The 25,880-nt window shown below is 49.7% G+C and overlaps 1 protein-coding gene across 1 annotated transcript in view; it reads left to right on the top strand.

Annotated features, from left to right (window-relative positions):
* St3gal1 (ST3 beta-galactoside alpha-2,3-sialyltransferase 1) overlaps positions 1-25,880 on the top strand; it is a 68,705-nt gene that overhangs the window by 33,313 nt on the left and 9,512 nt on the right. The window contains exons 3-4 of the mRNA XM_075960880.1: positions 13,369-13,423; positions 24,433-25,281. Coding sequence (XP_075816995.1) covers positions 24,976-25,281 — 306 coding nt within the window. The 5' untranslated portion in view covers positions 13,369-13,423; positions 24,433-24,975. The remainder of the gene's footprint in view (positions 1-13,368; positions 13,424-24,432; positions 25,282-25,880) is intronic.

Consider the following 25,880-nt stretch of genomic DNA (forward strand, 5'->3'; position numbering starts at 1 on the left):
CATCACCTGGCCCAATGTAAGAGCTCAGTCATCATGGATATTATGAATACAGAATGAATAGGTGAAGGTGTGGAGACCCAAGTTTCATAGCAGTAACAGTCCTTCACCTACTTCAGTTTTTCAGTTCTAGACATGTTCTCTATGCCATCTTAGACACTATGAATGACAAAGGATGGTGGCCATCTCTTTATTTCCTTATTCCTACCACTTTGCCACCATAGCAGATGATGCTATAGCAATACAGCCCCATTCTATTGTAAATCATGCCATAGCATAGAGTCTTGTGTCATTGCAAATGGTATCATAGTAATACAATACCCTGCTACTGTAAATTCTTTATAGACAGCCATTTTTCTTCTTTGAACACGCATGATAATAACCTCCTGGAGACTGTTTGATAATTTGAGCAGCTCTGGGATTCTCCCAAGTGGGGGAATTGCTGGGATATTGCACAAGCCTATAGGAAACATGCCTTCGTACTTCCAGAAGGTTCTTCAGCATGACTAATATCCCCCCTTATTCTAAGCAAGGATGAAATCACAGCAACATATCCCAGCCTGCCCATAGCATCTGGTGCCTTCTCATGTCCACCTTGCTAATCTGTGTCACCGGCTGTCATCTTCTGTCTTCATTTGCCTTTTTCCAGTAGCTGAGGAGGGTCCTTGCCTTCTCCGGCTCCATCTGGCCTTGGCTTCCCTCCCACCACTCTCACTTCTTCTTGCCCCTCACAAGTCAGCTGGGTAGAGTAAAAGCAGCCGCTCTTGTGGTGTCGCAGGCCCGCCTCTGAAGTCTCACATTCCTGAGATGAAAGCCTGTTCCAATCTGTACAGGCTGCAGTCTCCGCCAGAGGCCTCCACCTCTCTGAACCTCAGGTCTCTACCTGCAAGCGGAGGGTTAACACAGCACCTGCAGGGAGTGTTCTCTTGGGAACTAGGAGGTATCCTGGACACATAAGACAGTGAGCAGGGGAGGACAGTTCTGACCTGAATGGCTTTGCAGCCCCTGCTGGGCTTCTGGGGTGGTGTGCCTCACCACAGACATGTATCTCTAGGTGCAGTTTCTGCCAAGCAGACCTCCAAGGAGTCACCAGCCGTCCTGGAGGAGAGGGTAGCATGACATGCTAGGTTAATTTGGTTGCTTTTATTCAAATCCCTTCCAAACCTGGAATGTTACAAACAGGAAATTACTAGGACGGAGCTCCCTGCAGGAGCTTTTCCAAATCTCTCAGCTGAACCCTGATTCCACGCAGAAGGCCGTTACAGGAGGCCTTGCTGGTGGCAGAGCTCTGGATGTGCCCTGAGGTTCTGTCTTTCCGCTGGCCACTGAGTGGGTCCCGGCAGAAGGAGTGTTTTTGTGCCAGCATGGGGTGGGAGGGCCAGCTTCAAGCTGAGAGTTCTGTCTGTCCTAAGGATGATGGGGAGGGGGAAGGGGGACAGGGAGATCAGGAAAGTGAGGGGCAACAGGACTGCCCAGGCTCCTGTGTAAAATGTCTGCACCTCTGGCATTTCCCCAGTTGCTGTATAACGGGGATGAGATAGGGACTTTCCGCTGCCGCAGCTGAGCTCAGTAAGGATGTGTGAGGGGACTAAAGCCCAGGAGGTCAGCAGATTCCCAGAGTCCTGGGGAACAACAACCCAGGCCTCTTCGTGGAAAGCTCCGGAAACTCTGTGCTTGAGTCCCCCTGAAGGTCCTACTCTTGTCCCTATTCCTGGAGAGGCTGCCTGGAAGAGCTCAAGACTGAGAGGGCTGTGTGGGTAGCCCCCTGGCTGAGCACAGAAAGCTAGACCTGGGATTATGGGACCTATGGACAGTTCTCATTCACAACAAAGTATGACATGACTGTGTGACTCTGTCAGGACCATTATTCATTCTCTCTCTCTCTCTCTCTCTCTCTCTCTCTCTCTCTCTCTCTCTCTCGTGTGTGTGTAAACCAACAGAGAAACATGGATCCTAGGAAGTGAACTCAAATCCTCCGCGACAGCAGCAAGCATTCTTAATCACTCCAGTCCCCGTGCTGGCCATTTTGTTCATGACTGCCTGGTTAGCATCACAGTTATCATGGGGTCTTGTAGAATGGCTGTAAGTTGTCTGGGAAAGACATAGAGAAGTATAAGTTGTGTTTTAGCCTGTGTTGTTCTTCCTGAAGGATGACATTTGGGTTGAGGAAGGGATGGTAGGAAAGAGCTGGAAGTTTCAGTCAGTGCAAAGGTCCTGGGGCAGGAATGTGCTCAGAGAGGTGAAGAGCAGATGTGAACCTAGTATGACTGCAGTTGGAAGACCAAGGCAACATGTGAGCACAGCGTAGAGAGAACTACGGAAGAACAGCAAGGGGGTGCCAAAGAGCAGGACATAGTCTTCAGGAGGTGGACAGTCTGTTTTCTCAGTGATGGTGGCACGAAACTTACTCTCTGAGATACACCCTTCCAGTAAGACCAAGACAGGACAAGGACAGTAGAGGATTCCAGAAAACAGAGACCACAGAGGAAGTCACCTCGCTCCAAAAGCTATCTGAGAGGGTGGATCGCCTGTGCTGTGACATAAACAGGGATTTCTTACAGGAATGATGTAGCTTCTGAGTGGCACTCACCAAGGAAGGAAATGTGTGGCCTATGTCAGTCGGTCTTTGGAGGCTGAGGATGCCCTGCCAAGATGGTACCAGAAGCCTAGAACCTGGACTAGAGAATCTAGGAGCCCAGGACTTTCGAGGCAATATGGCACCACACTGGGTTGTGCTAGGAGGTGTGGCTCTTCATGGGGTTCTTTATCCTGTGCTTCTCCTGACCCCAGCTCTCACCTTGTTTTTGATAAGTGTGACCTCAGGAAACATTGGACTTCCTCAGGCTTAAAACTCTTAAAACTCAGTCAAGCACTTGGTCCTTAGCAGCCCCAGTGAGACCCAAAAAGAATCTCATCTTCCCTCCATGGAATTCGCCAGCTCCTCCCTTATCCCCTTCCTTCCTGAATGGCTGAGGGTACTGTTGAGAGACAAACTTTTCCATGTCTACACACCCCAAATAGGGAACCATAAATAAAGCAAAGTATGGAAATCGTCAAGGTCCTGCTTAGTGGTCCAATGAGTTTTATTAGAGTTACTGCAAGAATCTAGGCGAGGGGTTATTTACAGGAACAGAAATGTTTCAAAAACAGCTGCATCACCAAGGCAGAATAGATGACAGCCATAAAACCTGGAAACCTGGAGCACACGGCACAGCCTGCCTGCAGCTCAACAGGTTGTTGAGTGTCCTTTTCTGGTGGCTCAGTTCCTCTGAGCCTTTTCCAGGCAGCTCTGCAGAGGGCTATTTCGTTGGCTCTGCCACACTTAGTGACCTGGTAACATACCAGAGAAGCAAGCAGGCTTCGGAGTTGGGTTCTGCCTGCATAGACCCCATCTGGGACATCTCTGTCTCTTTTCTGGTCTCCATGGCCTCATGTTACAATGGAGGAGGCAGTGAGTGGACCAAATATCTGAGTCAAAGATCTGAAGTCTTTAGTGTTTATATACTTCTGGGGTGAGAGGGGCTTAGGGATTCTGGTCAGTTTCAGGGACTTCCTGGAGCCATTTTGAATCCTTCACTTCCTGTCATACTAAGCTTCTGTGGAGGAGGGATGGAATGTTCCTATCTCAGAGGAAACTGCTATACAACATTATCTGATCTGATTGATTTGAACAACATAGGAAAATTTTCTACCTTGCCAAGCACTTCCTCTGCCTTCTGACCCAGCTCCAGAGATGCTCCTACAGCCAGGACTGTCTCATCAATTTTCATTGTCAACTGGAAAACCCAATTTGGCTTTGCCGAGGCCTGTTTTCCCGTTGACTTTGCCATGCTTGGTGACCTGGTGACACAGAACCGGGCTTGAGGAGCTAGGTGGAGCTTTCATGAACCCCATTTGAGGAGCCCTGTCCCTTTCGTGGCCTCCTTGGCCTCTTGCTACAATGGAAGGGATTGTGAGTAGCACCAAGAGTCTGCGTCAGAGGTGAAGTGAGGCAGCTTATGCTAGTATGTGTCTGTAGGCATCAGGTCCAAAGCCTGAAGACCTGAATTCAGGTGCTGACACTGTCCTCTCGAAGCTGTGTGATCCAAATCAAGGGGCTTCCCCACTCTATGCTTGTCCAAACTTGAGATGACAGGAAGTCACCTAGCCATGACTCACCTGCAAGGGTCGATGGACTAATCTACAGGACATATTGGGAACCCTGTATAGCTAAGTAGTTAGTGTTTACTAACATAGAAAGTACCAGGCATACAGTAGGTGATCAATAAGTGTGTAGCCTCCCATCTGTTGGTAGGTGAACCAGAAAAGTCCCATTCTTACTCGTGATTTCTGTTTTTGCAAGAATTTAACATGCCAGACCCCCTCGTACCCACCAATCTCATTCACCTGAGCCCTCAACCCTCCCACCTCCCCCACTCCCACTCCCTGCTTTGCTTTCCTGCCCGCAGCAGATGCTGGCTAGACAAGAATTCTCAAAAAGTGTTTGTGGCCCTTTGCAAGCTCTTGAGAAGAGTGCACAGTGTCAGGACGTCCACGTTTAATCCAGAAGCTTGAGAGAATGCTGGGGATTAAAGAAGGAAAGGGAAAGGCTTACCCTTCCTCACCCCTTCTCTGCCATGGTGATGGGCACTTGAGTTTATCCTCCCAAATCCCAATTGGAAGGCTCGCTGACAGGACTTTGAGATAAAGACCCACGAGCTGGCCACCTCTCCACTCTGCCCTCTTAGTGTTTCAGCTTGTGATGCGTGCCGGATGCCCAGATGCCCAGGAACGTCTGTGTACTCAGTACGGAATGCTGTCCGTGCTGATGAAAAGCTAGGCACATTTGCAGGCCACCCTTCCTGCGGCCTTACTACAGTTGCTTTCTGCATCCCTGGAAGCTCCAACAGTCTCGGCTCAACCCCATCCCAACGCACCTATGAAGGGGGGTGAGAAACGCAGAAAAGCAGGGGGATTTCATCAGTGCATCTTAAAGAGATAGAGGGAGGTCGGTGACCCCCAAGTTGGCTTTCTTCAGGGGTCCTGGTAGGAGCTTTACTCCTAGTTAAGATATAATCCCACTCATCATTGTCTCAGCTTCAGTCATGCAAGGTGATCAATAGGTTATTAATCTCTGTCTTCACTGCCTTTCCCATCCTTGCCAAGGGGACCAATCTGTTTTTTTCCAGATGAGCTGCTCTTGGGTGCAACCTCCCCTTCATAGATAATTGTTCTCATCTTGAGGGTGGGCTGTCTGCCTACAGGGCCTTGCTATTCTTGGTACTCAAGGTGACTGCAGGTTTAGGACCCTGACTTTTCTTTTTGCCCCCATTTGTTGCGTTTTGTTTGAGAATAGATCTCAGTTAACCCAGGCTTTCATTGACCATGTCTTTGTAGCCCAGGGTGACCTTGAAATTCTGATGCTCCTATCTCCACTTATTCAGAGGTTGTATGTGAACCACCATGCTCCGTTGGATGATGCTGAAGATTAAACCCGAAGTTTCAAGAAATCTAGACAAGTACTCCACCAACTGAGTTACAACCTTGCCCCAAGTACCTGTGTTCTTAAAGGGGAATGAGAAAGAGAGTTTAGAGGTCATTGGTTTCTAGATGGATACTCCTTGAATAATTAACATCCTACGCATTAGCCATCTTAGGCTGACTCAAAGCAAAAGAGGTCATTGGAAAATACAAGCAGATGCGCTTGACTTTCCCCTGATGTGGGCCCAAATGAAGAGTCAGAACATTTTAGCAAAAGAAGCCTCTAAGTGCCTGCTAAAAGAGGCCACCACTGAGGCTCTAAACACTTTACCCATGCTGTGTCCTCAGCAAGTTCGAGTAGTTTTTTCTGCTGAGAACAGTGGGTCTCTTCACAGCTTGCCTCCGTCTCCCAGGCTCTGCCTCAGGTCCTGCAGATGCACCCTGCCTCTGTGGCCAAACTTTTGCTGATACAAGAGTAAGGAAATGATGAGCTGCTTCCTGGTTCAGGTCCAGCATGGATCCTCACATGGAGCCCAGAGAAGCCCTTGGATAGGGCTGGTCTCCAAGAGGCCACTGATACTTTCTTCCTAGGACTTCCTTCATTTTGGCAGATCAATAGCTAGCATAAAAGTGGGGCTTGGCCTGGCTACTCCAGAGTGTACAGGTTCCCAAGGAAAGAGAAAACCAAAGAAGAGGTGTGAAAATGGGTGTGTGAAGAGACTTCGTCCTTGAGTAGTTTAATGGGTGAATGTCCCTGGACCTGGCAAAAGACCCCTTCCTTTGCCAATCTACAGGGATGTTGCTTCTTCTCAGCTTGACGCCAACCCCACCATGCACTGAAAGTCTCTTCCCCTTGGAGGTTTTCGGACCCTCTGTCTTCCTGGTCTCTGCTCTCTGTGCTTTCTGAATGTCTCGCTCTAGAACTCAGCGGGATGTTCTTCTGGGGCCCTGACCCAGTCCCCTCCCTCAGAACCCCCACACTGACTCAGAAGGTCTTCATCAGAGCTCAAGGTGTCAGTTCTGTTCCATTCTTAAAAGTGAAGAAACAACTCAGAGAGAGTTCATCACCCAAAAACGGCCACAGAGCCAGGGAACTATAGGACCGAGATTTCACCCAGTGCATTCACCCCGAAATCTACGAGGGCCTCCCAGGTTTGCCTGTGACAGTGAGTTGGGCAGCAGCATGGGCTGTGGCAGTAGTCACTAGCCACCAGGCTAATAAGCAGCCGAAATTTACTGCCACCGAGGGACTCTTTTTTATATTTAATTTTGATCAAATTACTTTATTGAATTAGTAGTGCTAATTGGTTCATTGATTAGGGCAACCAAGGAGCTGTTTTAATTCTAAGGTTGAATTTTAATTAGAATTAGCTACATGAAGCTTTGAAGCACTGGAAGAGCCTGTCACTCCGGCTAACGGATCAGTGGATCAGCACGCTGGCAGATGCTGCAAAGACCCCTAGCATCTGGACCAGAGACAAGGACTTAGTGCCATGCGTCACAGCAGGGTGCCCAAGTTTCCCATTTTCCATTCTTCTTCTTGCCAAAGAGATTCAAGGATTTTTTTTACATACCTGTTCGCTGTTTAGACTCACGGGCATTGAGAGAAGAAGAGACTTCATCTTGTTCACGGAACCATTACCAGGATCAGAAAGGGGGCCTGGCATGTACTGGGGACCTGGTCATTCTTTGCCAAGTGACCACTGGCTGCTGGTGCAGCATATGAAGCCAGAGGTCTGGACTAGATTTGGGCTGAGGATCTTGCTCTAGGAAAATCTCTCTGAACTCAGAAGGGTCTTTCTGATGCTCACAGCTCGGATCAGCCTCACACTGTGTGTTGTTCCTCCCAGTGGAGCCTGAGGCAAGGGGTCAGAACACATGAATTAACTAGGAACAGGGCCAGGCAGAAGGAGCTGCAGAGCAGGTGTGTGTTCCCAGCTGGAGCTGGCCTTTACTCTGATCCACGGCACAGGGATGGCTCCATATTGAAGCAAGGGGGCCAAATACTACTGGAGTAGTGGGGAGCTGGGCTTCACTCTGATTCACAGTACAGGGATGGCCCATGATGGGGCAAAGGAGCCACCTTCCTGGGTTGGTGAGTTGGAAAGGAAGGGGATTTCTCAAGTGAAGCAACTCCTATTTGATAGGAAATTTGAGCAGTAAGTAGCAGCAGGCAGGGCTTGTTGATCAGGAGCCCGTGCAGGGCTTTCCTCAGGTTGCAAATGAATCCAGTGACCCCTGGGGTTACTTTACCGGACAGGCAAGTTTCAGGTGTTTATTTCTTTGGTTGGGATCCAGCTACTCAAGGTCCCTTGGGTCCTGTGACCACTCTTTTCCAGTCATAGGAGTATGGAAGTAACTCAGAACTGGGTGCACAGTGTGAAGTTCTGGCAGCCCACTCATAAGGGTGGGGGCACTTGACATTGGCCTGAAGGCAGTGTGGGGGTTCGAGCCTTGCCTCTCCTGTGTGAGCAGAAGGCAGCAGGGTGGAACTTGGCTGATCCCAGGAGAACAACGTTCTCATCCACATCCCTAGGCTAGCCCAGTGTATAACCTTGGGGAAAACATTCCCCAGTCTCAATTTCTCCTTTAAGAAGCAGATGTGAACAGGCAAGGGGACACTTGCATTCCACATGTGCCTTCCTACGCTCTGTCCCTTCTGTGCCTCTGTGTGCCTAAAGGTGTCTGCTATGGTTTTGGTCCCTTTAAGAGACAAGCCACACCCATTCCCCTCCCCATCCGCTGAGGCAGGCTGATCTTCAGCTTCCCGCCTGAGCTCTCTCTCTTTTCCATCTTCCTCTCGGAGAGGCAGCTTCGCTTCTGCCTCTCTCCCCACTTCTCTGCTTCCCCCTTCTCTGTCTCTTTCTCCTCTTCTCTCTCTCTCTCTCTCTCTCTCTCTCTCTCTCTCTCTCTCTCTCTCTCCCTCTCTCTATGTCCCCCCCTTCTCCCTTCCTCCTCCATAACCCCCTGAATAAACATTCAACCTCACCCTGCATGCCGTGTCTATCCATGTTTCTGTCTTCTGCCCACCCGCCATGTGTCTCCCTGCCTGGGACCAGCCATTGCTCAGGGACCAGCAGCCGTCTCTGCCTGGGGCCCACTGAATAACAAATGGTACCTGCTGCCACCGCCAGGGCCAGCCCTCCCGCTGGTGGGAAGCTGTAGCCGCTTTTCTCATGTCAGGCTCCGCCAGCCTGCCCAGGGATTGTTTTTAAGAATAACAGTGTCAACCTTCCCTTCCCAGCTGCCCTCATCCCATATGAGCGCAATGTGAACCTCTCACCCCATGGGTCCCCAAGTAGCTGCTGTAAGCAGCGATTTAGATCCAGTCCCTCGGTGCCTGTCTTCAACCCTCATGCATCAGGCTGCCATCCTTGTCTGTCCATCCCCAGCTCTTCTTTGTCAGGCACAGTGCTGAGAACTCCATCTATCTCTCAGCCAATTTTTGCAACAACCTAAAAGCATGCGTATACCTACCCATTACATCACAGACCCTCCACTGCCTCTCTCCCACTCTCTGCTAGAAATCAGGCCGCACCCTGCAGCAGCTCTCTTAATTTAAGAGTCTACACCCTGCTCTATTCTTGAACATTCAAGACCTCCATCATGTTACACATGGCCGCTCTCTCTTTCTCTCGCACTTCAAGGCCCAGTCATGGCGGCCCATGGTCACAAGGTTCTCTCTCTTCTAATAAAGTTCTAAAGGGTAATTCTCTGTCCGCTCTTTTCTGTGAACCTGCATAATGACTGACACCACCCTTCTTTTGCACGTGAAGACAAACAATCAGAGAAGTGAAGTGGCTTTATTTATGGCTATTGAGGTGCTTAATGTCACAGTGGATGGATAGAAGCAGATTTCCTGACACCCCCCCCCATCCATCCTTGTAAATCAAATGCTTGGTGGTAGAAACTAGTCATTGCAGAAGGGACTCTGGATCTGTAAGCTTAGCTGAGTAAGGAACAATACTTATCTGCATAGCTCTAGTAGGGAATTTTGCTCATGTAACAGGTGAATGAGCTGCTAGCTGCGACTGTGACTCTGCTGTTTTCTCAGCCTTGCTTAGGCTGAGGGCAGTCTCTAAATGGTGACTAGCTTCTGTGATACCTGAAAGGACCTCACAGGCACAGTGGAGCCTTTTACCAGAGATGGCATGCATCATTGCCAGAGCAAGTGGCATGACCATCTGACGTTGGTGAGTTGGGAGCATGTTGTCCTCCTTATCATAAAGGGCATAGGATAGGAGGCTGGGAATAAATATTTGCACAGTAACTTTGTCTACCTGCCAATTGACTGTGTAGCTGGATGCCTACGTCTCTCTCACTTGGCTGTTGTGTGATTATCAGCATCATGATCTACTTAGTAACCTTGTACCTCAGCTTCCTCATCTGTAAGGTGGGATCATGGCTAGAGCCCTGCATTCCTTTGCCAGGGCAGCCATGGCAAAATACCATCAGCAGAGGGAGGGCTTATAGGACAGAAACGTAATACTTCATGTTCTAAAGACTGGAAATCCAAGATCACAGTATTAGCGTTGGTTCTGGTGAGGGCTCCTCTGGACTTGCAGATGGCCCCCTTTCTCCACTTCCTCACAGCCTTTCCTTTCTGCCCAGGATCTAACTGTACACATTCATGGTTTCTGATACTACATATGTGTTGTCTTGTACTTGAGGCTCTTTAGCACATGACCCAGCTCAGCAGTGTTGGGAAAGCACCATGTTCTTGACCTCCCTGCCATCCCTGAGCTCACTGTTATTAACTGTTGTAATGATGGCTGATTCTGATTGACCTTCTCAGTCTCAGCTTCCTTATCTGGGAAGCAGGTCCAAGGAAATGTGAACTCCGCCACATCTGGCCTCAAGCAGGAGATCATGATGGTGGTGGTGACAGTGGTTAGGGTGATGATAGTTATCCTGATGATGGTGATGAGGGTTAGTTTCATCAACTTGGTATCGTCTAGACTCACCTGATAAGGAAGTGTAGATTAGGTTGGTCTGAGGGCATGTCTGTAGGGGATTATCTTGATGATATTAATCAAAGTAGAAGGATCTGCTCGCCGTGAGTGGCACCATTCCCTAGGAAGGAAATGGTACAAAGTGGGAGTTCCCACACTGTTTCAAAGAAGCCAGAGACAAATGGCTAGCTGAGGTGCCTATTAACTTATCAAAGCAGACTCTGACTGCAGTCTCTGCCAGCCTCAAAGTACTGTTATAGATCCTGGCTGCTCTCAGAACTTCTCATCCTACCCCTTACCCTAAACTTCTCCAGCCCCTGAGCTTCACCTTCCTTTCTCCAGTTTCTCTTTCCCTCCTAGCTCAGACATTTTGGCTGTGCGCTCTCTTTGTTCTCTGTGCCCTATTAGTCTCTCTCTCTCTCTCTCTCTCTCTCTCTCTCTCTCTCTCTCTCTCTCTCTCTCTCTCTCTCTCCTCTCTCATGGTCCAGTCCTTTCAGATACCTCTGGCCTTGCCCTCCCTCATAGATACAATAAAAACCTTCTCCTCAACCATACCTAGAATCTGTTATGTCCTCCTTTTCTTTGGGGCATCAGATGTATAAAGTGAGGTCATGACCACTCCAAGATATGGCTGAGAAGAAGGTTTTTGTTGTAGATATGAGGAGGGAAAGAGCCAGAGGCATCTGGAGGAGTCCAGAATAGATAGGGAGAGAAAATAGTAGACTGAACATGGATAGGAGAATGGACCATGAAGGGTGGGGGAAGAGGAGGAGAAGAGATGACCAAGAAAGAGGGGCAAGAGTGAGGAAGACAAAAAAAAAAGAGAGAAAGCAGAGAGAGAGAGAGCGTGCACCTGGCCAAAATGGCAAGGCATGTAGGAATGAGAAAGAAGCTGTGGGAAGGAGTGTCTTTTGGACTTGACAGGGATCCTGGACTTTTTAAGACTGGAGAAGGCTTGCTGACTGCAGGCATTCACCCATTAACCTCTTGCTTTCTGTTCCTGACTGGTTGCAATGTGACCAGCCCCTTCCATTTTCTGCTGCCTTGGCTTCCGCTCTGTTATGGACTGTGATCAGGAATCGTGATCCCAATAAACGTTTTATTCCTTAAGTTGCTTTAGTCAGGGTATTTTATCGTAGCATCAGAAAAGAAACCGAGATGGATGCTGATCATGATGCTATGGTGTTCTGTGTGATCATGTCCGCGGTGGTGGTGTTTCTGATGATAGGGATGAGGTGATGGCCATGTTTGTAATGGTGATGATTATAATGACAGTGGTGATATTTTTGATGATGTAATAGTGATGGTAGTTATGAGGAGGAGGCAGGGAATAACTATTTGCACAATACAGTAGTAATGTTTGTGATGATAGCGGTAGTGGTGCTGGTCGTGGTCATGACAACGATGGGGGTGAGGGTGGTGTCCCAGCCTTTAGAGAGCATTTATAATACACATCTGAAGCACTGTCTTTATTTTGGCCTCTGAATCTTCCCAGCAACCATAGGAAAGAATTACTATTGTCATTCTTTATAAATGGGGAAACTGAGGGACAGCCACATTCCATGACAGGGGGATGTGAAGCCACTGAGTGACAGCCCTGGGCATCTAGTCCCATAGTCAGTTCCCATAAGCACACATGTATCATGAGCATCACAAGCCCTGGATCATCCACTATGGGTAGCAGCCCTCAGCTAACCCAGATTCAGAGCCATGGAGGGAGCATTCTGGCAAAAGAGAAGGGCCGGGCCTGGCAGGAGAACTTTCAGCGCACTTGATGTTTGGTGCTGGTCCTACCATCTCAGAACTTAGGACACAAGCTCAGCCAACCATCAGCCCCCTCATTCTCAGATTCAACTTCTTTCTACCTGGATGTCTGCTTCCTTCCTGCAAAAGAAGGTTCTGGAGTCAGAATTTCTTCCTGCCGCCTGCCCCTGTGTGACCTGTGACTGTTAAGTTTAGGTCAGGTGCCTTTCAAGCCATGTTCACCAGCAGCAGCCTCCACACTCCGCTGTTTTGCAATTCCCATTGCTATGGGGGAATAATAGGTACCTGCCTGCAAGTCTGAGTCTCTCCTCCTTACAGGAAGATTGCTGAGACCCTAAGCAGAGGGCCTACATGTGCGCATCTCCGACATGATGGACATACATTAACTCTAGGGCAGAACTTCTGCCTCCCTGTGTTCCCTGGGAATCAGAGATAATCTGCAAGCAGGCACGGATGAGGGGTTACTTATCAACTACCAGGCAGGGGACTCCCTCCCCCACCTCTGAAACCTGTAAGAGCCCCTCCCCCATCCCCCATGCTGTGTTTCTGTCAAGCTAAGAACTTGCCTAATAAATCTCTTACCCCAAAAAACAGACTGATTCTGGACCCCATTTCTGAGACCTTTACAGCAACTCACAGCAGGGTCCTGAGTCAGAGGGGCCATGGCCTCTGACCTGGGATCTGAGCTCAGACTCTGTCCTCATGGTCCCCAAAGTGCAGCTGACATCTTTCCTGCTGCCCTCTCCCTATGAGGCAGCCACTGCCCTGAGGTTGGGGTATGTGTTGGGCTCAGCCCCTATTTGTGGGCTCCATGTCTGCTTCCAGATGTATCCATCCCCCAGGAGTGGGAGGAGCTGGACCTGCCAGCACCCCCAGAAGTTCAGACTCTGGGCCAGGTGCTCCTCATTTAGCATTTGGGAACTGAAAGTGAGCTGAGAGGCCTGGTCTCCAGAGCCTTGCTCTTTCCGTTCTGAACAGGAAGTAGAGACACATGGCTCTGTCGCTCTGCACTGTGCTGTTTTAGATACTCGCGTATTCTTCCCCGGCACCGAACAGTTAACGAGGCCATTACTCTACTTGAGAACAGTGTTTGCTGTGTAAGGCTGAGCTGGACAAGCTGCAGGAACCCCATCTTTGGTCCTCCAGGATTTGGCCCTCCTGCTGGTGAAGCTGAGCCATTGTTTCTGTTTTTCAGATGAAGACTCTGAGACTCAGAGAGGTCAAGGGACTCCACTGACGTGGCACAGCAGGTAAGAACAACTTTGTTTTCCTTGACTCTAGAAACTGCTCCACGGTCTCCGGTCTCCGGGATGGTGTCAGACTGATTGTCTCCACCAAAGACTGAGCTGTGGCTTTCGTGATTTGGTGACCTCACGCAGAACTGTGGCTTACTGGGAAGAGCTGTGGGGTCCTAAACTAAGAAAAGGGCTGGCCTGTAGTTGTTCTGAGGAACGAGTCCCGGGTGACTGGCAGAAGTACACCCACCTCCCTAAGAAGCTCGCTGAGGATGCAGCTCTCTAGGAAGCAGAAGGCTGAGCAACAGAGGGGCCAGGTACCTCCTCATGACTGCGTCACATCCTGCCTCAGCCACAGAGGTGCCCACAGATGCATCTCACCCTCGAGTGACACAGCCTTGGGTGGTTGGACAGTTACACCACCTGGTTATTTTTGGTGGTTTGGTTTTGCGAAACCACAGGAAGTTTCTCCATCCCTGGAACCGATAATTTGCTTAGCTGGGGTCAACCAGAAAAGGAAAACTTCAGACTTAAGGCCTCAGGGTCCTAGGCTGCTTGCTCCAGGTGGCTGCTGCTCTTCCCCTCCCCCCACCCCTTTCCACCCCATGAGGTGTCAGCATTTAAGATCCAGATCTCCCACTCCTTATGAGGCCCAGGCAGAAAGAACCTGGCTCTAGGCCCTGAGTGTTCCCCAGTGCCCCAAGTCACTGTTCTTAACTGGGGGCCCCTGGGCAAAACAGACTAGTGAGCTCCAATCTCCTGGGTCAGCAGGGGACACACAGAAAAACAAGTAACTTGAGCCCCAGTGCAGAGTCATCCCCAGGTTAAGGCAGGGAGAATGCTACAGAGCCAGGGGGAGTGGCAGCAAGGTGACTTTAAGGTGAGCAGGAGGGCCTTTGGGCAGTCACAGCTGCAGTGCTGAGTCAGGTTAATGAAGTCCTGCCTCGCGGGTGTGAAGGTCTGGGTGCTGTAACGCTTGCTACCTTAGCACCAGGGACACGAAGATGGGCAGATTCCTGGAGTTTGCTGGCCAGTCAGCATAGCCTAATTGGCGAGCCCAGATCCCTCTCTCAAAACCCAAGGTGCATGGCTCCTAACAAAAGGGACGTCTGTCACTGACTTCTGGCCTCCACATGCACACTCATGCATCTGCACACGCGTGTGTATCTTCACAAGCACAAAATAGCAAGCAAAGTAGATACAATGAAAGAACAAGACTCTGGGGTCCAAAAGACGGCTATGTAGACAGCAGTGTGTACAAAGACCCTGAGTGTACTTGGTACCCCGTTGCCCATGGCCCAGTTCCACCTTGATTCCCTGTGTGTCCGGTACCCCCCCCCACCTTCTCACCCACATAACTGCCACTTCTCTCTTTTCCTCTGTGTCTTCTCCAAGTGCCTGTAGGACTGGGAGGGAACAAGAAAAGCCAGACAATGGAATGGGGGCAGGACAAAGGCGTCCTTAGCAGGAAACCGTTTGCTCGTCCTTCGTCCACGGCCCTCAGAGAAATCTGAAATTGTTTCGTCTTGTTGCTTTGCATCTGTGCTCAGAATGCATTTCAGAGATAGGACCGTGAGTCCTCTGAGTGTCCCTGTGTCAAGGCCACAATGTCACTTGGCGCAGGAGGCTCCATTCAGAAAGCAAGGATGGGCTGCTGGGTGGTGCTGGCCTCAGGGAGGGAGGCCCAGCAGGCAGAGACTGAAGCTGAAGGGGTACAGAGGCATGGCCTCTATCCAGTCTGCTTCTCTGGCATGCAGGGCATTGTCACCTGCCGGGCTCCCGCTTTCCAGTTCCTACAGTTGCTCATACTCTAAGGGACGTGCTCAGAAAGTCAAGGACCCCAAGTCCTAGCCTCGGTGTGACCAAAGACTGTCGGACATCCCTACGCGGGTTGTGTCCTCTCTGCAAACCTCAGATGCTAAAGCAGGGAAGGGTGGCATTGGAGGTGTTTCTCTAATTCTGAAATGTGACAAAGCTTGTCTCTCAGGTGGGCAGCAGTGAGCAGGGGGACAAGCCCCCTGGCAGCAATCACCTTTTGTTGCCAGGCTTCTGGCTCTTAGCAAAGAATACCTGGGAACTGCAAACCCTAGCACTGCCTAGGGCTTCCAGGCTGGAGCTTTGGACCTTAGACCCTCCAGGGCCTGGGGATACAGAGTCTGAAACTCATCTGTGGGAGCAGTTGAGCAGTTCTTTCTCGGGGGCCCAGAGGACTTATTAAACCTTCCACGAACTGAATTTCATTCAGGTGGAAAAAGAACAATCAGAAAGCCATTCTGCCTGGATCCAGGCTTGGGGTGCCTGTAAGTATCTCGTAATGGAAGGGACCGTAACTCCAATCTTGTGGGATGCAGCCCAGCCCTGCTGCAGCCACCAGGGAGCAGGCTGTGGCTCTGCCAGGGAGCCTGCTCCATTGAGCATCATCAGAGTAGCCTGCCCCACACGCCTGCTATGAAACTGATTCTCATGAAGGTCAAGGACCCTGTACAGGACTCCAGCACAGGCTCAGACACTGAATATCCTCTCCTGACAGACCTGGGAGTAAGAAAACCGCTGTGTAGACAGCAGTAGGTGCTAAGTTCCAGAAACAGGGAATGTACTTGGTACCCCATTGACCTCTTCCACCTTGACCTCTGTGTGTTCCCTCCCCCACCTGCCACCATCACAGCCACTGCTCCGCTCTGCTTTTCTTTGCCTGTCATTCCCAAGTGCCTGTTGTCTTGGCCTGTGTCAGGGGACAAGAAAAATTTATCAGTTGAGTGGGGGCAGGACAAAGGTGTCTCTAACAGGAAGCTCTTCATCCTAACAGACTTTCCCCACTGGGAAAAGTGCAGAGAGTTCTTGACTAATTCATTCTTGCAGTCTCCAAAATGTAAATGTTTAGAAATTTCCCCCTCATTGTCATGTGTGTTTCCTTCCCCAGTATCTACCTGAAATCCATTAGTTTACTGTGGTTCTGCTGATACCGCTCATTTTGTCTTTTTCAGTCAAGTCGATTTTGCTTCTGGTCCCTTCTATCCAGTAACTCACGCATCCCAAAGACCCTGTAGAGCCAGAGACCCCAAAGCTCCAGGGAAGGTGATGCTGAAACCTGGGATGCTCCAGCTGGGAGGGGCCAGGAATAGAGATCTGCTCTGTCACTAAGAAGTCACCCGGAGTAATTTTATTAATAAAAATGTTTGGACGTGTGGGTAGAAGAATAATAGTGGTTCATCATCTAGGACTTGATTTTTATATCACTCATGAGCGAATGTGCTACCCAAGCTTTGCTTCCTTGAGACTTGAGAGAACATACGGCTCCAGTCTCACTTTCCTAAGTTCTAAGAGGCAAATAAAGGGCCGAACCAAGGCTTACACATGCAGTGGCTTGCAGTGTGAAGCAGGAACCGCAAGTGGAGGGTAGCACCATTTTGCAACAGAGGTGCAGCGCCTTCCATCCTGGCCTTGTAGGAGTTTCTGAACAACTCCTGAGAACCCAAGAGATGGGAAGGAAGTCTTCCAACCATGGCAGCCTTGGAAAACCCAATTACTAGGTAGAGATTGAGTAATTAAGCATCAATAAAAGTTTCACAGCCTCAGTTTCCTCACTTGTAAAATGCAGGTGGTGCCAGCCGTCCAGGTGGTTGTTAAAGGCATTCCTAATCACTCTTCAGGGAGCACAGTGGGAACAAAGAAAAGTCAGAGCTGGGGAAGCCAGCAGCAGAAAGGAGGAAGTTGGAAGAGGCTTCATTCAGGCCCACCCTTTCTGCTTTGCACAACAAACCATGATGTTTGCTAGTTGCTGTGTGATCTAGAACGCAAAGGTGGGGAAGACTCGAAGATGATAGACAGTTTGTCCAAGAATCAGCATCCCGATTTGAATGAAAGAGCAACCTGTTAGGGAAGAGCCCCTGGGCAAAGCAGAGAGACTGGTGCAAGTCCCTGGGCTTGTTGTTAGCTTGGAGGAGTTGCATGGGGGCTGCTGTGACTCTGGAGAGCTAGAAAGGCCCAGAAAGGGGGGAAGAGCCAGACAGAAAGAGAGCCAGCTTGGGTGAAATTAATTTTTTTTGTTTCTTAGTCACTGCTTGTCTTCCTGATGACAAAAAGAAAAAGAAAAAAAAAGCCTTTTCCCAGGGAAAGGCCTTTCTTTTATGTTCCAGTAATCCCAACACGCAGCACTGCAGAGGCATGGTAGGGCTATAGCAAATACTTCATTGATGGCATTAATGTCTTCATGGGAATTCATGGTATGTTAAAGTAACCTTTAAATTTTTAAATATATTTTATTTATTCTCTGAGAATTCAGTGTATGTGTATGCTATTTTTTGATCCTATCTACCCCACTCCCCTCTAACTCTTCCCAGACCTCCCTACCATGTCCCTCCTCAATTTCATGTCTGCGTTTTGCATTTTTTTAAAATTTTAGCTATGTTCCTCAGTGTTGCCCTTATGTGAATGGGTATAAGGCCATTCACTAAAGTGTGGTCACCTCCCTGAAGAAAATTGGCTCTCCCTCCCCCAGCAGCCATAGGTGGGACCTCATGAGTGCACGCTCCTCCCCTCCCCCCCTCGCATGCACATGCGTGCCTTCTGCTTGGTTCTGCACAGGCAACCACAGCTGGTATGAATTCAAGCATTCTGTGGTCTTGTCATGTCCAGAATATACTGTTTCCTGTGACCACTATCTCTCATAGTTTTTCCATCCTCCCTTTTGCAACCCTCAGCCTTCGAAGGGAAGAGTATTGACACAGATGTTGCATTGGGGTGTGATACAGATGTGGCCTATAAATGTGTGATGTAGATGATCACTCCACCATCGCTTATTCTCTACGCTTGACCAGTTGTGAGTGTCCCTGTATTAACCACCATCCAGTGAAAAAAGAAGCTTCTCTGATAGGGGCTAAGTGATATGCCAGCCTTTGAATAGGAAACAAGTATTTAGAAAGTAGTTTTGATATTATGTCTGTTTGGCAATATAATAGTAATAAATTCTCTCCTAGAGCCTATGGCTTCACCTGCCATGGAATCCTGACTAGGTCTGAGTTCTGATCTGCGGGATGGGCCCTAAATTCAATCAGAAAGTGATTGGTTACCCCTAAAGCTGTGGTGCCACTATTATGCTGATGTATCTTGCCAGGGTAGTCATTATTGTAGCTCAGAGGGCCACTCATGTAGGATCTTGTAGAGCTGATGTGTGTTGGGATTGAATTCCAGGTGTTGAGGGGTCATGAGCTTTGGGAGCAAAGAACAGCTCAGGATACAAACAGGAGCCTGGGGTTAGATTCTGTCTTATATTTGGGAATTCACAAGTCAGGCTATAGATGATTCCAGATCCTGGCAGAGGACATGAGACTTCTGGATTAGGAAGAAGGTCCTGCTGCCCAGTGGGAGAGCTATGCAAGAACACATTATGGACCTTGTGAACGGTCACTCTCTGCACTCATAAGGGAAGCCAGTTCACCCAACACAGTTCACCTTTTCAGGGTTTGATTATTCATCCTCTCCACTGAGAATCTGAACTCTAGTGCACAACACGTAGACACACTCACACATCCTTCCTTCCTCGTCTGCTTGAAAATTTCAAAGTCTAATTTTCCCACCGGTCCGTTTGTTCCCTGACAAAGGGAAGGATGGATTGAGAGAGGAAAGGTGACAAGGGTCAATGCAGTGAAGCAAAGGGAAATGTTTAGGGCTTTTAGCTTAGTTTAGATCTGTGCCTCGTTTTTACACAGGCACATGGCACACCTCCCTCATGTAACTGTGCTCCCGTGCCCATGTTACTGTTCTCAGGGGAAAGATTTATACCTCAAATTATCCAGGTGAGCCATGTGTGGAAGAGGCCTTGCAGAGGGCACTGACTGGCCAAATCTGAGGGCAGGGTTCAGACTGAGGTTTCCAGTCCCAAGCTATGTGTGTTTCCCCACACCTGGAACATCCATACCCTCCTACCCTCCACCTCTGGCATTTCTCTGAGAGCCACAGGGAGCATCCAGACTTTTCCAGAGTGGCCTCTCCCCTGCCGTGCTAGGAGGGAATAAAAGGACACCTGTATATTTTAAAGACAAACGGACCAGAATGTGATGCTTGTAAAACTGCACTCCCAACACAGAGGTCCTTTGATAGGCAGCAGGAGATGGACAATCCAATTCTCTCACCCCTCCCCATACTCAGAACAGGCCACAGGGTGGGGTGGGTGACAATGTCTGTATTGAACACCCACCTGCAGCTGGCTTGGCCAGCTCCCACTGTGCCAGCAGCCGTCACTCTTACTGGTTCAGGGCACCTCTCTCTCCTTCATGCATGCTTCCTCAATTAGGCGGAGGGTGTAGCATCTGTGGTTGCTTTGGGAGGTGGGATGATCCTCGCTTTCCCATGTGGACTTTCTGGGGCAGGAGGCTGCTGTGTCCCCAAAAGGAACCTGGCACAAGATCTGAGAGGCAAAACCCAGCAGGAAGAACTTGGGCTTTGTGGTCACGCTGCTTAGGCAGCCTTTTAGCTTAACTCTTAGAAAATGTTCCACGCTGGAGCAAGGGACTTCACCTTTCTAGGCTTCATTTTCCTATGTAAAGTGGGCACATTGACAGGCTGATTGGACGATGCAGAATAAAGCTGCTAGTGTTCTGTTCCAGGCACAGAAGTGCATGGGTTTGGAGAAGGGGCAGGCAAGGTCAGCATTTTCGTCCTCAGAGGTGTTACATTGTCTCTTGCATGGGGAAAGGCTGCAGGCTGTGGTCTTGCAGCTGACCTAGGGGCTGATCTCTTAATGAGTTCTCCCCATGAAACCCGAAACCCTGTGATCATGTAATGATTGATGAGGAGACGCCTCTGTGGTCGCAGACTGAGTCAGGAAATCCATCAGGTAGCATGGTGCTATCTGAGTGTCTCTGGTCCCCAGCACGTGGTATCCGTCACAGGCATGGGCAGCATGGTCCAGGAGTCATGTCTGGTTTTGACTGGAGAGCTTGTCACTTACAATGTGACAGTGACTTATAGTCTCTGCCCTTCCCATCTCCATGTTGCCAGTATACCAAGAAAAATTAACTCTGAGCTGCAAGACTGTAGTTTGCAGAGCCACCAAGAAAGCAGGCTACAGGAAACAGGTCCCTGGACGGTCCTCTCCCGCACAGGGCTGCATGGCTGTGTTCAGGCTTCTCTAACACAGATACACATGAGCAAACACTAACAGTTGCACTTTTCTTGTGGCTGTGATGCCCCCGTCTCCAGGGCTACACTAGGGTTAGGAAGCACATTCTGTGATCCGCGAGTCATCCTGTTCCCTGCCTGCTAGGACTGCCTGCCCACACTGCCTGGCAGGCCACCTTCTACTTCCTAGCTTCACCCCAGACCTCCTTCTGCCTCTGTAAGATTTATTTTACTTCCATGTCAATCCTAAATTAGGTCTACTTGATAGCTGGAAATTATCCATCACCCCAGGTATAATATACACAAAGGCTGTTAGCTGGTAGATCTTCTGGATAGGCAGACCAAGGAGAGGTAAAATGTGTAGTCAGGTGGGCTGCTGGGATAGGAATAAATAGGCAACCAAACCTGATTGCCAGGTTTGGTTGGAGATGTCCTGAGGGTCTGACTGCAAGGCAAGAACTGAGGATCTGCTCTGAGAGCATAGAGGGGAAATGAGTGTTCCTCACAGACCAGTCCTTTGCAAAGTTGAGGGAAACAGAGACCTCAGGTATTTGGCTGTGACCAGGAAGCTTCAGGAGACCAGTACAGAATACAAATCTACCTTCAGGCTTGAGGTAGGGAGGGTCCTGCAGTCCAGGGCAGAGTCACCTGCAGCCTACACCACTAAGGTGGGACAGAAAAAAGGCCTGCCTCTCTCTTCTGTCTACCCAGGCATCATTGGCTGACTGCCTGCAGAGCTCTCTGGGCAAGAAGAGCTCAAAACAAGAGTTGTTCAGGCCCAGGCCCTCCATCACTGGAGACGGGAATGAGTACGGAGAAGGCCAGGTAGTCCTCACCGTGGTAGAGAGAGACCTGAACTGGGGTCCAGGTCAGCAAGAAACATCTCTAAGCAAGATTGATGCATAGTCGTGACAAGTTTGGGGAAGACACAGCCATTTAGAAGCAGATACCTCCCTAGGCCCTGGTCATCCTATACTTTGACTTTCACTACAGAATCGTAGAATTTTCCTGGAAGATTTCTGAATATCTCTGGTCTGCCAAGTTCCCCAGGAAGTGGTAGCTGGGCACCTCTTTGGGAGGAAGCTAATGACCTAGCGTCAGCAGCAAGCAGCCTTGAGTGGTCCTCAGCTGCCGGATATGGGTGTCTCAGGAGCTCGGGCAGGCCGAGTCTCTCTCCACAGCTGGGCTCCAGGCAGCAACCTCCAGCTGTGACTCACTGGGCCATGGATTCTCCAAAAGAGGGATTAAAGCAGAAGTGAGACACACCCCTGCATGAGAACACAGGAACACCAGAGCTTGATCAGGAGACGCTCTTTCCAGGGCCAGCATCTTCTTCCTGGAACTTCTTGCTTGGCACGGAGCAGATGTGTCAGGCACAGGAAAGGGAGGGGGAGCAGTGTCTAGACTTTTCATTCCCCAATCGGAGAAACTGATAATGAGGACCCAGGTTCAAGTTCATGGATCATTTCCTAGTGTTTGAGCTCCGTCAGAGGCTTTCCCACTTGAGTCTCAATGCCATTGTCTATGCTTTGGTGGAGATAACTTGTTTTAGTTCACATTAGGTACCAGGAAGCTCTGCTCTTAATTTCTATAGGCCATTAGAAAACAAACCACACACACACACACTTTAATTTAAAAAAAAAAATATGATCGCTGTGTCTTAAGGAGCAGACCTGGGTTCAGAGAGATAGACTGACCTACCAGGTTCTCTCAGCAAGGAAAGATAGGCTCAACATTCACACCAGGCCTCGCTGACCACAAAGACTTTGCTCTAGTTAGAGTCCAGTGCACGGGGCTGCTCAGAGCTCTAACAGGTGACAGCTGGGGCCCTGAATGGCAAAGCACAAGGAACAGGTTTAACCCCATCCAACACTGCTGCTCGGAGCTATCAGGGTGATGGTCTCTCCAGGGAGGTATCAGCCTCACTGGCTCCAAAGGACAGTGCCTCTGTACTCCCAAACGTGAAGGGAGAGACTGTAAAGGCGAAGGCGGGTGGAGAGCGGGAGCAGAGCCACTGTGAGGGAGCCCCCAGGGCAGTGCTTCTCAACCTTCCTAACACTGTGACCCTTTAATACAGTTCCTCGTGTTGTGGTGACCCCCACCCGTAAAATTATTTTTGTTACTACTTAATAACTATAATTTTGCTCTGTTATGAATCATAATGTAAATATTTTCGGAGATAATGGCTTGTCAAGGGGTCATAACCCACCCTTGAGAACCACTGCCCTCGGTGTCAAAACTAGCTGTAAGCTCCCTGGATCAGCCTCAAAGCCCATGGTAACCACTCTGGAAGGCTGAGTGTTTGCTGTATCTCACACACCATATCTTAGGACCCCTTTCTCACTTGGTCCCCAGAAAGCACTGAAGGGCCAGCTGCCACCACCTGGAAGAACAGAGGTGCCAGAGGCAGGGGTTACCCTGCCTTGTATTCTTTGATGCCTGGTGTCATTTGGTCCTTTAAGTACCCTTGCCCTTGAGACAGTCCAGGCATCTTGTTGGGTTACATTTTACACAGAAAGCATCTGGGATTCAAGGAAGAGAAGCAGCCATGACTTATGTAGTGTATGCACCGGGTGCCCTGAGCTGGTCCCCTTTGTGCCTATCAGTCTTTCCACACAGGCCTGGAGGAGCACTGTTCTATTTTCTGGATCCAGGAAGCAAGGATTAGAGAGATGAAGGGCCTGGCCCACCGCACACAGGAACTCTGGTGTGGTCTCTACGACTGTTTTCACTCTGGTGCTGTTGGCAGGCTTCACTCAAAACCTTCCATGATAAGAATAGGTGATGCCAAGTATCCACCGACCAGGATGGAGCTGCAGAGCGGTTTAGGGAAGGCTCTTACTTTTCTCTAGCATGTTGGAGGCCTTCCACTGGCCCCAGTCGTACTCTCTGCTTTCTGGGTCTGTCCACATGAATCCAGCAAGTCAGAACGCAGAGGCCTGGAGAAGGTCTGCTTTTCAGTGATGAGAAAGACAAGATTTCGCCAACAGTCACTGGCCACAAGTCAAGGTGATTGCAAAAAGAATTTCTGACACAAAGATAATAAAAGAGATATTCCTGGGCCCTTCTGGGCAGCCCAGGAGCTGTTGAGGTCCCAGATGTTACTTTGCCTTTTCCTGCCCAGACTCCTGTTCACGTCTACAAAAAGGAGAGATATGCCGGAGTTCAGTGGGGCCCCTCTGTCTGCAAGAAGCAGAGTGCCTGCCAAGCAGAGAGCTCCAGATAGAAACAGCCACAGCTCAAAGGGTGGAGATTCCAGAGGGATGGGAGATAAAGCAATGAAGCTGCCCAACTCCTGCATGCAGTGGGTGCTGACTCCCAGAAAGTGGAGTCAAGGCCAGCAAGGGACCGAACAGAGCCATGACAGAAAGAATGGAGAGATGGATTTAAGTTCCTTGGTCTAAGTCAAGCACCGAGAGGATATGCCCATCACAAAGGGAACCTCCAGGGAAGGGACTTAGGTTCTGAACCATTTTCCCCCATTGGAAGCACTTGCTCATATGTAAGTTGCATGGGTTCAGAGTTTAAGAAGCAGAAAAGTGTAATCGAGAGACTTAAAAACTGAGCTGCTGATTGTATTAGGTGTTTTTGTTGTTGTTGTTGTCGTTTTCTTTTTCTTTTTGGCTGACAGAATACCTGCCAGGAACAACTTGAGGGGGGTTGGATTTTCTGTGGCTCATGATTTCATGGTCCATTGGTTCACCGTGGTGGGCAAAGCCAGAACGACTCCATCAATGGCAGCAAGAGTGATGGCACACTCTGGTAGAGTTCAGGCTTGAGACAGGGAAAACAGGTGCTCCCCAAGCCTACAGGAAGCCCCTGGGCTTGTGGGAAAAGTGTAGAGAGAGAAACAGTTCCCAAATCAAGGTTACCGAATTTCGTCTTCTTCCTCCTTTTCCACACAGATATTCATCAACCTCTGAACCTTCTTGGAGATGTCCTTTAAGTTCCATCCATGGTGACAGCCTGGGAAACAACACTCTAATTAAGGATTATCTCAAGCCACACTTTCTGGAGGAGGGTGGCCAAGCAGCCAGCCCCACATCCTGTACCAAGACTTTCTTACAGGTCCTTCAGGGGATCACTCAGGCTAAGGATTACACCTTGATCCCTTTTGCATGGGGGAGAACATTGCTCTCCCCAGCCTGCATTAACCTCATCAAGTCACAGTTTCAACTTTGCTTGGGGTTGCAAAAGAGGCAGACTACGCTGTTTACCCAAAGGAAGACAACACAGTCACCAACTGCATCTCATGGTCTGCCATCATGTGCCACACAGAGATATCCCAAGCCCAGACCTAGACCAAAATTCACCCTAGCTGCCTCAGAGGTCTCCGCTTCCTGCTGCCTGCTCCTGTGTCTCTGGAATCTGCCCATCTCTACACAGGGCCTCTCTCCTCTCTGTGACCACCACCCCCATTAACACAGAGGACCCAGCAAAGTGTGAAGATGGTGAACATGAGGAAGAGGAGCCTCAAGTGGCTCACCTTCCTCCTGCTGCTCTTCTTCCTCACCTCCTTCGTCTTGAACTACTCGAGCACGGGAATGCCCACTGCCTGGTTCCCTAAGCAGATGGTCCTAGGTTTCTCCGACAACTTACGCAAGCTCATCAAGTCACAGCCGTGCACCTGCACACACTGCATCAGCGAAGACAAGGTCTCGCCCTGGTTCGACCAGCGCTTCAACAAGACCATGCAGCCGCTGCTGACAGCCCACAATGCTCTGATGGAAGAGGACACATATCAGTGGTGGTTGGTGAGTGGAGTCGGGCCTGAGGGCAGGGTTGGGGGAGACAAAGGCTAGGTCTGGGAGATCTGGGGACCCACCAAGCATCTGGCAGCATTTAGAATGTCACTTATTTTCACTCAGCAATTGTTTATTGAGCATCTATCACATGTAAGTCAGAGAAAAAAACCCTACTGCTTCCCCCGCCTGTGGTTCCCATAACTAATTCCCATGGATCTGGTGGGCTAAGGTATCAGAAGTGAGTGACCATGTGGCACAGTCCTGGGGGCCAAGGGTCTTTACCACCATGCCTTTCTCCTGCTGCTGCTGCTGCTGCTACTGACTGTTCGTGGCCCACATCTGCAGCTCCTGGTCTCTGCTCTCATATCCCATGGTTTTCCTGTGTCTCTGGTGTCCTCTTTTGGGAAGGGCTTGTGGCCTTGGCTCTAGGGTGCACCCTGAATCCAGGCTGGTCTTTTTTGCCACCAGTAGCAAAACCAGATCTTAGCAGGTGATAGGAATGAGAAATGCAGTTGTGGTCCACAGTGTCTGGAATTGGTCCTCGCCCCTTCCCTCCCACCCAGAGGTCAGCTAAAGTCCTAGTCTCACACACAGGGGGTATTTGGAGA

The sequence above is a fragment of the Microtus pennsylvanicus genome, chromosome 2 (assembly GCF_037038515.1).
Source record: "Microtus pennsylvanicus isolate mMicPen1 chromosome 2, mMicPen1.hap1, whole genome shotgun sequence".
In the NCBI taxonomy this organism is placed as follows: domain Eukaryota; kingdom Metazoa; phylum Chordata; class Mammalia; order Rodentia; family Cricetidae; genus Microtus; species Microtus pennsylvanicus.